Raw genomic sequence first — 14,240 nt, 5'->3', positions numbered from 1 at the left:
TGACATTCATGACTTCCAGACCACCCACGAAATGTGGTAATTTATTTAATTTTTTTTATTCATTTGGCCACACCACGTGGTATGCAGGATCCCTACCAGGGATCTAACCCGCACCCCTTGCCATGGAAACATAGAGTCTTAACCACTGTATTGTCAGGGAAGCCCGAAATATTGTTTTTGTGTTTTAAGCAAACATCAGAGTAGGAAAGCACCCAGTTCTCTGAGCCTCTTGTTCTTGGTGAGGATGTTTATTATCAGTGAGTTGAGAGACCCGTTTCCAGCCTGAGAAAGCAGAACTGATGCAGATTTAGATTAACTGGAAAAGGGATTCTAATCCAAGGCTTTCAGTGGTAAGAACCTCATGAATGTCTTTCAAAATATATGCAGATATTCTTAAGGAAAAGACTAACTTGGCCAGAGAAAATTGAGTTAGTGTTGATATTCGTTTTTTGAAGAGAATGTCTTGTCAAGCTAGCAAGACCAAGCGTTTAATGAGGTATGATACCTGGCGGAGAAAAATATTGTGGTCTTTGAGTCTGATAGGTTGTGGCACACAGGCTATGATACTCAATCCTAATTTTTTTTTCTTGGATATCCTTTTTTTAAAAAGAAGATCGTGCAAGGCTAGTGGTGCATATTGATTGCAGAAAGTCAGAAAGCACAGATAGGCAAAAATAAAATAAAATTTGCCCATAATTCCAAGTAACCTGAAGTATGGGCCAAAGTGTCATGTCCAATTGTTATTCTCTAGAATTTTATGGTTTTTTTGACTGCGCCTTGTGTCTTGGGGGCTTTTAGTTCCCTGAACGGGAATTGAATCAAGGCCACAGTAATGAAAGCCCAGAATCCTAACCACTAGGCCCACCAAGGAACTCTCTTACATGATTATTTTTGAAAAAAATCATATAGATACTGTTCCAAAGCTTTATTGTTGTTGTTGTTAGTGATATACCCATGAACATCTTTTGTTGTTAATAAATACAGTATAATACATCATTATTACTGCTGCTACTGCTGCTGCTAAGTTGCTTCAGTTGTGTCTGACTCTGTGCGACCCCATGGACAGCAGCCCACCAGGCTCCGCCATCCCTGGGATTCTCCAGGCAAGAACACTGGAGTGGGCTGCCATTTCCTTCTCCAATGCATGAACGTGAGAAGTGAAAGTGAAGTCTCTCGGTTGTGTCCGACTCTTTGCAACCCCATGGACTATAGCCTACCAGGCTCCTCTGCCCATGGATTTTCCAGGCAGGAGTACTGGAGTGGGTTGCCATTGCCTTCTACTGGCTGCATAAAATTATCATTGGCCAGCCATACCTCAGTTCACTCAGCTGATCCACTAGACATGTGGATCACTTCTAGTTTTTTGCTCTTATTTATTTAAAAAATACCATGGTGAACAATTTTAGCTGAACATTTGTACCCATCCTTAGTTATTTTTATAAGGTAACTAGAAAAAGAATAAGATAACTAGAACTAATTGATAAGCAATTATAGGGAGGTTTTTTTTTTTTTTTGAGACTATATAAGTAGTATAGTCTTTATCAAACCCATTAGTTGTAGCATTCATAGAGATGTTGTAACGCCATCATTTCTCTTATACTTACTGGTTGGCATTCTACTCTGAGGAAGAGCTTCATGTTCTCTCTTCTATATCTGTTTATGTCAGTATGGATTCCAAGGATTTTTAGTTTATTCATTGGGTTTCTTTTTGAGGTGATAAAAATGTTCTGTGTGATAGTCACACAGCTCTGAATATATTGAAAACCATTGAGTTGTATACTTTAAACAGGTGAATTATATTGGGATGTGAATTGTATTTCAGTAAGGCCATGAAAATATCCACAGCAATCGCTTTGTTGTGATGATCAGGAGGAACTTCATGATCAATTTTCTTTATTTCCTTGGGCACCCTCTCCCATCCCCCTGCCCATCAAATCCTCACACAATACAGCTCCCAAGGGTTTAAATCTTGTGGTAACTCCTTTGAGCTCATGGCCACTGTAATACTTGAGGTCAGTTGGTCCATGTATCCACAGTTCCAGGTCACATGAGGACTTCTCTTTCGGTCATTGAGTGATTTGTCTTACTCCCCACCCTGCTTTGTTGACACCCATGTCCGCCGCTCAAGAGGGCAGTGTCACTCGTCATGTTGCACACTGCAGCAGAGGGACAGGAAGACGCACGCTCACTGCCCTGGAAAAGGGCCAAGATGCTGAAAGACGCTGCTGTTGCTTGTTTTCTGGCTGTCATGCTCCCTGGCTTATCACTAGGCAGCAGTGTGGAGTGTTAGGCAGCAATGTGAGGGGAGACACATTTGTCCTGGGTTCCACTTGGCTGCTCTAGAATTTGGCTGTTTTTGTTTTTGTTTTTTTTTACCAATTTACAGAGGCAGAATATTAAAACCACCTTTCCCAAAACTCAGACTTTCCCTCTCTTGCACCACACTGTCGCTTGAACTATGAGACCACATTAAAGCAGATACCTTCCCTTGGAGAGCTTAACTTCTAGCCACTTCGCTTAATCACTGTAGTTTACCTTCCTTCTCCCATCTAAAAAATGAGTTAGTAATTGATCATCTGATGACTTGAAAATACCATGTGTTCAGGGAATGTTCTGCATTTATGTGCAATTAAACTATCACGCTGGCACTTGATTCTGTATAACCGGATCCTGGATCTAAAAGGAACCTAGATGCTGATGCAGATTAAATGTGAATTTCTTTTTTTTTTTTTTGTTTTGGCAGCACCCTTACATCTATCGTGTTACCTTTGCCACAGCTAACGAATCCTCAGCATTGCTAATTAGAGTGTTTAATGAAAAAGGGACCTTGAAGGACCTGATCTACAAGGTACTGGAGGTGCAAGTTCCTGGTCTTCAAAAGCTCTCAAGTCCCTTAAGAACCTGTTACTGATACTTGACCCCTAAGCTTCTAGACGCTAGGCCCCGAGGACTTCATTTTAATTTTATTTGGAATTTATATTTATTTTAGCAATAGAAACTACCCAATTTGGCTAAAGAGCATTCCTTTACCCACATGAGGAAAGGTTGAACATTTCATGATTATATCCATTAGATTGTAGGCTGCTCTTAGGTCAGTTTTAAAGTTTACATTTTTTGTTAAAGGAATACTGAGAAGCTTTACAAACAAACTCATAGAAAAAGAGATCAGATTTGTGGTTAACAGAGGTAGGAGAGGATATTTAAGGGAAATTAGATGAAGACAGTTAAAAGGGTAAGATGGGTAAATACTAAAGGTGTAAAACACAACATAATAAATATCATTAACACTGCATGCTTGCTAAGTCACTTCAGTTGTGTCTGTTTCTATGCTGCCTTGTGGACTGTAGCCCACCAGGCTCTTTTGTCCGTGGGATTCTCTAGGCAGGGATACTGGAGTGGGTTGCCTTGCCTTCCTCCAGGGGATCTTCCCAACCCAGGGATCGAATCCATGTTTCTTATGTCTCCTGCAGTGGCAGGTGGGTTCTTTACCACTAGTTCCACCTGGGAAACCCATAATTAACACTGCTATGTGTTTTTTTTTTTTTTTTTTAAAGCAATACTGAAGAATTCTAACAGTGTACAAGACTTTGGGGTCTGCTTACGTTAAGACCAGGAACGTCTTCACTGGACTAGAAAAAGGCTGGAACCCTGGTCAGCCTCTATCTATTAACTGTGCAGGCTGCTGTATTTAACAGCCCATGTCCTGCCAGCTGGACTCGTCTGATGCCCCCAGCCTCTTAATGTGTCCTCTCTGTTCAAGGAGGCCATGTGCGTGTAGAGTTCAACCCCTCTATTGCCTTCTTATGTGCTCTGTGTTCCTTTCCAAAGGCAAAACCGAAAGACCCATTCCTGAAGAAGTACTGCAGCCCTAAGAAGGTTCAAGGCCTTGAACTCCAGCAAATAAAAACATATGGGCGGCAAGTATTAGAGGTAAGAAGTATCTGACTTTTGTTTAAGTTGCATTGGAATTTCACCCAGCATCACAGTATTCTTTTGGGAACATTTTCAGGCAATATCTAAAATAGTTGAGATTATCTGGTCACATACAAACTGGGGCATTGTCATATTTTACCCCCAAAGGCAAATATTTGAGGCTAAAGCAGTAATCTAGACCCAACACAGTTCCACAAGCTTAGCTATTGGAAATTCCTAAACTAGTATGTGATTTTTAAGAACTTTATTGTGTGAATACCAAGTTTTGTGTTATTTCTGGTTTATCTTTGTGCCAAGATTCTTGCTTTTGTTATATCCTATACATAACCATATGGTTCCCTTACAGAAGTGAAACTAACGTGAAAAAGCCTTTCCCACATCACTCTCTAGAGAAGCATTCACCAAACTTCTTGGATTATGCAAACCTATCAGTGAAAACAATTTAAGCGTAAACACTCCCATGTTATATATGTTTAATTTATATACATATATATTATATATATTCTATTATTAATGTATTTTGTCCAGTATAAGTTAAGAAAGAATGAGATTAAAAACAAAACAGACAGGGGACTTCTGTGATGGTTCAGTGGTTAAGACTCTACTTCCAACTCAAGCGGTGGTGGGTTCGATTCCTGGTCCAGGAACTAAGATCCCACATGCCACATGGCATGGCCAAAAAATTTAAAAATAAATAAATGAAAAACAAAAGACAGACAGAAAAGCTGTAATACTTTTCTTCTGGTTCTCAACGGATCATCCCGGGCACCTGCTTCAGCAGGGCACTGCTGTGGTTCACCAGGTCTTTTACAGGGCTGTATCCAGTCTGTGTCACTGGCTGAACCACTGTTTATGAAATGGCAACCGAAAAGTTTGCTTCTTTTTGTGGGAGACTGTCATGTGTTTCTGTTAATAAACAGCCAAATATATTCTGAGGTGAGACAGGACTAGAGATGTTTTCAGCTCAACCCCTCTTCCTGAATAATTGGCAGAAGCCCTGGCAGGATAGCTTTATTCATCTGTGCAGGAGGATCTTTGCCCCGAAGAGAGCTGGGTTGTGGTGCTTGGCTAGAGAAAGTGCTCACGGTAGAGGCTTTTGGCATCAGAGCTGTTAACCGAGCAGGTGCAGGCTGCTTCTCTGTTCTTTGGAAATGAGGAGCTTTGCTTGGCGTGTCCACAGCTGGAAAGCACTTAGCGTCTGTCTGTTCCAAAGAAATACACAGACATGTACTCTTTCTTTAGGAATCGCCCTGGTGACTGGTTTGATCTTGTTTCAAAATACATTGACTGAAAAAGCAAAGTTTAACCTGTCTCACATCAAATGAGTTGGAGGGGAGTATAACCACTGCATTCTTTTCCATAGGTCCTGAAGTTTCTACATGACAAGGGATTCCCTTACGGTCATCTTCACGCTTCCAACGTGATGCTGGATGGCGATACCTGCCGGCTGCTGGACCTGGAGAATTCCTTGTTGGGCCTTCCTTCCTTCTACCGATCGTATTTCTCACAGTTCAGGAAGATCAATGTAAGTTGATGAAAGTGATGAAACAGCAGGCTTATTTTTAGGTGTAAGTTATCCCCGTGGCAGGATGCATGATCTGTCCCTGTAAGAAATGTGTGCTAAGCAGGGGTGGGTATGGTTGGGGCAGGCAGGCCTGTTGTCCCTGTCTCTCCCACAGCACTGCTGTATCTGAGAGGCTGGTTGAGCAGGGCCAAGGAAGGGTAGAACCTCACTGCACCACCGTGAAGGGTAGGACCAGGACTTTTCGTCAAAATGATGCTTTGTGAGCTTTTACAAAAGGCCTCGAATGGTCACTACCAGTTGTGGATGGGGTTGCCCCTGGGCCATGTTTCTTAGTGGAAGCCCAGGGCTAGGGATTCACAAAGCCAAAGCCCTCTGCCATCTTTTCTTCTGCAGACTTTGGAGAGTGTGGACGTCCACTGCTTTGGCCACTTACTATATGAAATGACTTACGGACGACCGCCCGACTCAGTGCCTGTAGACTCCTTCCCTCCTGCACCGTCCATGGCTGTGGGTCAGTATGGGGTTTGTAAGGGTCTTCTGGGCCCTGGTTATGCTCGGAGCTTCTCACCCCCTTTTCCAGAGTTCAGGGAAGGTCCAGAGGAAGTTACCGTGCTCCATAGCCAGGAAGTCTTACCAGGAAGTAGAAGTTACAGGAGTAACTTCCTTAAATGCATTTCACTGAAAATTCAGATCGCTCGTCTGTTTGTCAGGCTGTCTGAAATCTCAGAGCCCTTCTGTAACATGCGTCAGAATTTTGGAAGCAAGAGGATGTGAAGAGAAGTATGGCCAGACCTAGTGAGAGGTAGAAGCAGAAGCTAGGAGCAGACAACTTGCATCCAGTCTTGTGGACTCAGGCAGAGTCAGGAGGTATCCCAAGGCTGGAGGGGGACCTGTGAGGACAGCCACAGGCTGGACACCCGGCAGAGGACAGCCCACCAGGCCCAGAGCTCGGAAAGGTGGGCAGGAAACCCTGGATCCAGGAGTTCTCCCAGCACCACTGAGGGCCTCCTGTAGGAAGGAGGGATGTCAGGGCGATGCAGAGTCACCCAGGGACCCTTTCCTCCCCTCGACAGCCAGCTTACACCCCCCTGGGGCAGGGGTGGCGGGGGGCAGGGCAGCTCTTAGAACCTCGCGCCTTCCACGCGGTCGGGTCAACCTCCACCAGTGTCTGTTTTGTGTTGTGCGATGGTCCCAGAGAACAGGCCTGGAGACTACTTTGGGTTGAGTTTGAACAGCTGAAACGTAACAGTGACCTGCAAGTAAAAAGAGAGGAAAAAAAAAAAGGAAATCTGGCTGCTTTTGTAAATAAAGTATGTGGGAGGATGTACATAGTTTGTATGCAAATATTATATACCAATTTGTATAAGAGACTTGAGCATCTGCAGATTTGGGTATCTTTAGGGAAGGAGAGGTTCCTGAACCAGTGTCCCAAGGAGACTGAGGGATGACTGTATGTAATAAACGATAATTGTGAAAACTTGCTCTATATGAAATGTCTTTTTCATTTGTGATAATTTTTTTTTTCTGGTATAACCAAGTACTATATTAAATTTAGAAGTTTGCATCAGTTTCCTTGGATGTATCTCTTTACATAAAGTAAGAATTCATTTGGACATGTGAAGAATTAAATGTGTGTATTTGTATGGGTAAAAAGCATAATGTTAATAATAGTTATTTCTGAGTGGTCAAATTATGAATGAAAAAAAAAAAATCTGGCTGCTTTTGTTTACACCGTCCAAGGTGTTGGATGGTGAGATACCAACAGTTGGCACTTCATATGTTGGTTTTGACTAAAAGCAGGCAAGCAGAGACATGTCTTTCAAGTTCAGAATTTTACTCATGTGTGGTGTTTACTTCTCTTTTAAGAGAGCAAACACATTTATGAATGATATATTGAGTCCTTCCTCCAATTATCTGTGCAATATACTTAGCTTTCTGTCAGCATGTGGTTCCTGAACCTTTTTTTTTTTTTTTGAGTCATCGGGAGTTGTCAGCATTTCCAGCAACCCCCCTTCCCTCTCAACCCCCTGCCACTACGTATGCCATCTGTCTGTGCGTGAAGAGTTTTGACACTGTCCTGATGAGCCTGCAGACAGTTGTTGAGAAGTGGTGTCAAACTTTTCATCACCAAGTGGGTTTGCCAGCATGTTCTGTGGAACTAAAACGTGTATCTGTTCATTTCAAGTGGCCGTGTTGGAGTCCACGCTGTCTTGTGAAGCCTGTAAAAATGGCATGCCCACCGTCTCCCGGCTCTTGCAGATGCCGTAAGTCAATCCCACGCCTTGGCTGTAACCTTCCTAACCGTGTCGAGCCCCGGACCACTGGCCCAAGTGTCCAGTCCCAGTAGAGACTCATCTGCAGTTCCCACAGAGTCTCTGTGGCCTGCTTGCCAGTGGTCACTTGCCACGTGACATCCTGACCTTTCCTCGTGACCCCTGTTCACCATAGTCTGACTGCTCTCTCTTCACACCCGTGTCGTCTTCACGTGTGTCTTCGTGTATGTCTCTCCCTGTCCACGTTGGCATTGTGTACATGGACACATGACGGCCGCCCGCTTGGGAAGTACTGAAGGGGGGCAACCCTGTTTCCATTCATCACGTGGCCCGCAGCGGTGGCTAGCCACTGGTCACTGGTCAGGCAGGGGCTGGCCTCCAGGAGGAGGGCTGCCTGGCTTCGGCCTCCCCTGCACGTGTTTATTCATCTCCTCACTGGGTAGCGTATATCTGATGTCTGACATGCACTAGGCCCTGTGCTGGGGCTTAGAGATGAATGGTCAATTGAGGCGGGTCAGATAGTGCTTCGGGGTCTTTTTTTAAGGTGCACGTTCTGTTCCTTCACGGAAAGGCAGCAGGATAGTTCAGAAGCTTGTGTCTGAGTTTAGACAGACCTGGGTGTGGGCACAGCTTTAGCGCTTTGTCTAGGTGACCTTGGGCAGGTTTCCTAACCTCTGGAAGCTGAGTTTCCTCCTCTATAATTGGGGATAATAATAGTCTCCACCTCAGAGGGCTGGTGGGAGGATTTATTGAGATGATTCCTAGTACAGGCCCAGTTACTTAAGAAGTGCTTACTAAGTGCTATTTATGCAGCTTCTATTTTGTGCTCTGAGATGTACCCAGTGCTCTGTGAGCAGATGTATTCGGGAGACAATTACATGGGGAAATGAGGAAGGACAACTTGAAGTACATACAACCCGAGTTCAGGGGAGGCGGTGTAACTTCAGATTCCTGTATCCCAGGGGGTCTGTTCCAGTCTGAGGCCTGGGGAGGATGCGCTGTACAGAGCAGCCAAGCCCCTGCCCCGTGAATGTGACTTTTCAGTGTTTCACTGACGCTGGAGCATCCCTCTGCGAACCAGGCACAGTCAGCAACAGTGCAAACGTGGGAAAATTATTCTAGTCATTTTCACCATTCACTTACAGAACACATGCCTTTGAAGTTAGGAAACAGCCTCTATCCATGTCAGTTTACTTGGGTTTGTATTTGCACCCCCTGCTCTGAAGTGCTTGCATTTTCCTCCCAGCCTTCCAGTTCTAAAGCAAATCCAATTTTTTTTTTTTCCTTCACTTAAGTCTTTCTACCCTGTGGGCTTCAGCCTGGGATAGCATTTGGTGAGGTGTGAATTCTGCTTAGTTAAAAACGAGTTGACTGGGAAGTAAGTCAACCCCTTGGCCTTGAAGGGGAGAGTTTTGTCTCTACCTCTAGGCTGCCCAGGGAGCACTGTGGGGAAAAGTTAACACTGTCTCTTCTTCTTGAGATGTAGTTACCCTTTTTTAAAAGGGGGGACAGTTCAAGGAAAGACTTAGGCAGAACCATTTGGGCAGTGCCCAAACAACTAGTCAGAACAGTTCAGAATTCCTCACACTGTCCTTTTTAATAGCATACTTTCAAGGAGAGAATTGATATTCTCCAAAAGCTGCTATTTCTTCTTGAGAGAGCATGAGAAGCACTACTTTTCCTTAAAAGATTATTTTCTCTTGTTGGATTCCAATCAAAGCAATTCCCTTTTACTTACTCGCACATTTTTATTATATTGAGCTTTAGAATAAATTTTATCCTCCTCGGACAAAAAAAAAGGAAAATCAATCATTCTGTTTAGAAATGTCTGCTGCATATATTAATTGCAGTATAATATAAATAATGGGCTTCTGTGGTGGCTCAGGGATAAAGAATCTGCCTGCAGTCCTGGGGCCTCGGGCTTGGAAGGAAGTGGCAACCCATTCCAGTATTTTTGCCTGGGAAATCCCGTGGACAGAGGAGCCTGGTGGACTATAGTCCATGAAGCCACAGAGTTGGGACAAGTCTGAGTGACTAACACTTTGACTTTTCATAACCATAATAAGTAACTTGCAAATTTCTTTTCAAAATGCGAATTAATTTACATGAGAAAACTGTTGCCCCTCAGTGGGGAAGTCACTTCCCCTACAAAGCTGACCCAGCTGCTGAGCTTGGAAATAATGGGGAGTTGGGGTTCCTGGAGGTCTCTGTGGGTGGCCTGGAAACTCCTTTGAGTTTATTGATAAACCTGAGGTGGTAGGTTGGACCGGGGCTGGGGGGGACTTATGGGCTAAAAATGTCTCATTCTGCTCTGGTTCTGTTCTGAAAGTACACCTTAATTAAGAAAGATATTTCTGTTTCTTTTCTTTACAGATTATTCAGTGATGTTCTGCTCACAACTTCTGAAAAGCCACAGTTTAAGGTAAAACAAATTATACCATTTCTTGGTTTGTGTCATACATGTTTTCTTGGAAAGTTAGGTTTTTATTCAATAAAGAGAAGATACAGTATTTATAGTAGATGTGGAGTGGGAAAACCTGCTTTTATCGATTTTGGGGGACCTAAGTGAGGACAAGAGCTGGACAGCCTCTCTCACAGCTCTAAGGCAGCCAGGATATATATGAGCTTTTTGCTGGAAGAACCACTTGTCAAGCATAAAAAGATTGCTGCTAATCGCAAAGACATACATCTCCAGTTAATGATTTTAATTGCTTTTTGTATGAATGATGCAGGAATCTGGGGTCACTGAAATTTTCCTTAGGTGTGCATCTTAACTCTCTAGGGTCTGCTTTCCTGTTTTTCTCCACCCTGAGTTCTTACACCCCCAACCCCCAGGGGTGAGCAGTTGCAGTGGGTTGCAGCTTAATCCTTGAGGAACAGGAATGGCCAGCAACATTCTTTGTTTTACATAAAGAAAAATTGAAAATAATCTAAATGTTTTACAATCTTGAAGTAGTTTAATAATTTACAGTACATGGATTGAGTGTGTTTTATCTAATGAAAGTGAAATTTACAAAGACATTCTAGTAGCATGGAAAGTGATTATTATTTGGGCTGAGGGAGGAAAGCAGAATATCAAATGCAGTATGTAGGGGCTTCCCTGGCGGTCCATTGGTTAAGGGTCTGCACTTCCAATGCAGGGGCACAGGTTCGATCCCTGGCTGGGAAATTAAGATCCCACATGCTGTGTGGTATGGCCAAAAAAAAAAAAAATAGTGTGAAAAAATACTTCTGTCTAGAATAAGGACTGGAAGCAAGTATCCAGGGAAGTAGCCATGCTATGCAGTGTTGTGGAAACAGCAGGAGCTTTAGAGCTCCCCAGAACCAAGCTGATGCCTTACTTTGCTTTGGTGATAGCCTCTAATCACCTCCCAAACGTTCCACGACATTTGACTCTTTGGACCAGGTCGGTCTTTACTGCTGGGGCTGCGCTGTGCAGTGTGGGATGTTGAGCAGCACCCTGGCCTGTGACCCCACTGGAGGGGAGTGGTGCTCCCTTTCCGCCTCCACATTGTGTGGCAGTCAAAACTGTCTCCAGATGTTGCCAGCTGTCCCCTAGCTAGAGAGGGGAGGAGGGCAAGATCACCCCCATTTGAAAGCCACTGATGTAGGGGCAAAAACCTGTCCTGTGGGTCTGTGTTTACTCATGTAGTGTTGGTGAGTAAAACCTGACCGCTGCCAGTGGACTCCTGAGATGACCCAGGACACCTAGTACAGGCTGGGCCCCCTCAGCGCTCACTTTTAGCATTGTTTTGAAGAGTAGTCTCTTGCGAGTGTGCTCAGTCATGTCTGACTCTTTGCAACCATTTGGACTGGAGCTCTCTAGACCCCTCTGTCCATGGGATTTCCAGTGCAAGAATACTGGAGTGGGTTGCTACTTCCTTCTCCAGAGGATCTTCCTGACCCAGGGATTGAGGCTGTGTCTCCTGCATCTCCTGCATTGCAGGCAGATTCTTTACCACTGAGCCAAAGGAAGACCTTTGGGTGGTAGTTCAGTTCAGTTCAGATGCTCAGTTGTGTCCAACTCTTTGCAACCCCATGAACCGCAGCATGCCAGGCCTCCCTGTCCATCACCAACTCTCGGAGTTCACCCAAACCCATGTCCATTGAGTCGGTAATGTCATCCAACCATCTCATTCTCTGTCATCCCGTTCTTCTCCTGCCCTCAATCTTTCCCAGCATCAGAGCCTTTTCAAATGAGTCAGCTCTTCGCATCAGGTAGCCAAAGTATTGGAGTTTCAACTTCAACATCAACATCAGTCCTTCCAATGAACACCCAGGACTGATCTCCTTGAGGATTGACTGGTTGGATCTCCTTGCAGTTCAAGGGACTCTCAAGAGTCTTCTCCAGCACCACAGTTCAGAAGTATCAATTCTGCGCTCAGCTCTCTTTATAGTCCAACTCTCACATCCATACATGACCACTGGAAAACCCATAGCCTTGACTAGACGGACCTTTGTTGGTAAAGTAATGTCTCTGCTTTATGCTGTCTAGGTTGGTCATAACTTTCCTTCCAAGGAGTAAGCGTCTTCTAATTTCATGGCTGCAATCACCATCTGCAGTGATTTTGGAGCCCAGAAAAATAAAGTCAATCACAGTTTTCCTGTCTATTTGCCATGAAGTGATGGGACTGGACGCCATGATCTACGTTTTCTGAATGTTGAGCTTTAAGCCAACTTTTTCACTCTCCTTTTTCACTTTCATCAAGAAAGAGAATTACTCTTCATTGGGTGGTAGAATGAAGGGTAATTCTCTTTCTCCTTTCTACAGTCCCCACACACCCATAATCTTAGAATGAAATTAAATTTACTGGGAAAAAAAGAAAGAAAACACCAAACAGGGTGGTGTCTGAAGATTTTATAGGCAAGGGAGAGTCTTTCTTCTGTCCTATTTTGCCAGTTAGAGGGAGCTTCCCTGGTGGCTCAGATGGTAAAGAATCCGCCTACAGTGCAGGAGACCTGGATTTGATCCCTAAGTGGGAAGATCCCCTGGACGAGGGCATGGCTACCCACTCTAGTATTCTTGTCTGAAGAATCCCCATGGACAGAGGAGCCTGGTGGGCTACAGTCTGTGGGATCACAAAGTCAGACACTACTGAGTGACTAAGAACAGCACACAGCAGAAAGAATAGCTTCTTTGGATCTGAAGTTGGAGTGAAAGAAAAGCTTTGGAATTCATGTCTTTTTTTTTTTTTTTTCCCCTGAATTCATGTCTTTTTTACCGAAGCTCTTCAGGAAATGCATTCAGCCTTGTAAATATACTCTCCTCAAGTCTAGTAGTCCAGCCCAGGCGTTATCATTAGCCCTTGTTCTTCCCGCAAGCCAGAGTGTCTGTGGTGAAAATACTGTGATCTTAAAAACCATGTTAATCTCTTGTGTGTCTGTTTTCTTTCTGGAAATATACACGAGACTGGTGGTGGTGGTTGTCTCCATGGAGAGGAACTAGGTGGGATGCTTTTTTCTGTGGATATACCCTTTTTATGCCTACTGAGTTTTGAACCATATCACTGCATATTACCTACTCAAAGCTTTTGTAAAGTTAAATTTTTAGTATTTGTTGTTCTTGTTCAGTAATTAAGTCATGTCTGACTCTGCAACCCCATGGACTACAGCATGCCAAGTTCCTCTGTCCTTCACTATCTCCTGGAGTTTGCTCAAATTCATGTCCATTGAGTTGGTGGTGCCAACCAACCATCTTATCCTCTGTTGCCCCCTTTTCCTCCTGACCTCGATCTTTCCCAGCTTCAGGGTCTTTTCCAGTAAGTCACCTCTTTGCATCAGGTGGCCAAAGTATTGGGAGCTTCAGCTTCACCATCAGTCCTTCCATTGAATATTCAGGTTTGATTTATTTTAGGATTGACTGGTTTGATCTTGCAGTCCAAATGGCTCTTAGGGTCGTCAGCACTACAGTTTGAAAGCATCAGTTCTCCGGCACTCAGCCGTCTTTATGGTCCAACTCTCATATCTGTACATGACTACTGGAAAAACCATGGCTTTGACTATAGATAGACATTTGTTGGCAAAGTGATGTCTCTGCTTTTTAATACACTATCTAGGTTTGTCATAGCTTTCCTTCCAAGGAACAGGTGTCTTTTAATTTCCTGGCTGTAGTCACCATCCACAGTGATTCTGGAGCCCAAGAAAAAAAAATCTGTCACTTCAACTTTTTCCTCTTCTATTTGCCATAAAGTGATGGGACAGGATGCCATGATCTTAGTTTTTTGAATGTTAAATTTTAAGCCAGCTTTTTCATTCTCCTTTTTCACTCTCATCTAGAGGCTCTTTAGTTCCTCTTCATTTTTTGCCATTAGAGTGGTATTATCTACATGTCTGAGATTGTTGATATTTCTTCTGGCAATCTTGATTCCAGCTTGTGATTAATGCAACCTGGCATTTCACATGATGTACTCTGCATGTAAGTTAAAATAAGCAGGGTGACATTATACAGCTCTGTTGTACTCCTTTCCCGATTTTGAACCAGTCCATTGTTTTGTATCTGGCTGTAACTC

The 14,240-nt window shown here is 43.8% G+C and overlaps 1 protein-coding gene across 11 annotated transcripts in view; it reads left to right on the top strand.

Moving 5' to 3' along the window:
• The window catches only part of PXK (PX domain containing serine/threonine kinase like), a 79,835-nt gene that overhangs the window by 46,457 nt on the left and 19,138 nt on the right, over positions 1 to 14,240 (top strand). For all 11 annotated transcript variants that reach the window (XM_070455801.1, XM_070455811.1, XM_070455800.1 and 8 more), the window contains 6 exons: positions 2,744 to 2,848; positions 3,829 to 3,930; positions 5,297 to 5,458; positions 5,852 to 5,969; positions 7,644 to 7,722; positions 10,105 to 10,153. In XM_070455801.1, coding sequence (XP_070311902.1) covers positions 2,744 to 2,848; positions 3,829 to 3,930; positions 5,297 to 5,458; positions 5,852 to 5,969; positions 7,644 to 7,722; positions 10,105 to 10,153 — 615 coding nt within the window. The remainder of the gene's footprint in view (positions 1 to 2,743; positions 2,849 to 3,828; positions 3,931 to 5,296; positions 5,459 to 5,851; positions 5,970 to 7,643; positions 7,723 to 10,104; positions 10,154 to 14,240) is intronic.

The sequence above is a fragment of the Odocoileus virginianus genome, chromosome 26, assembly GCF_023699985.2.
Source record: "Odocoileus virginianus isolate 20LAN1187 ecotype Illinois chromosome 26, Ovbor_1.2, whole genome shotgun sequence".
Lineage (NCBI taxonomy): Eukaryota > Metazoa > Chordata > Mammalia > Artiodactyla > Cervidae > Odocoileus > Odocoileus virginianus.
The sequence above is the reverse complement of the archived record's forward strand: the minus strand, read 5'-3'. Positions and strand labels throughout refer to the sequence as shown.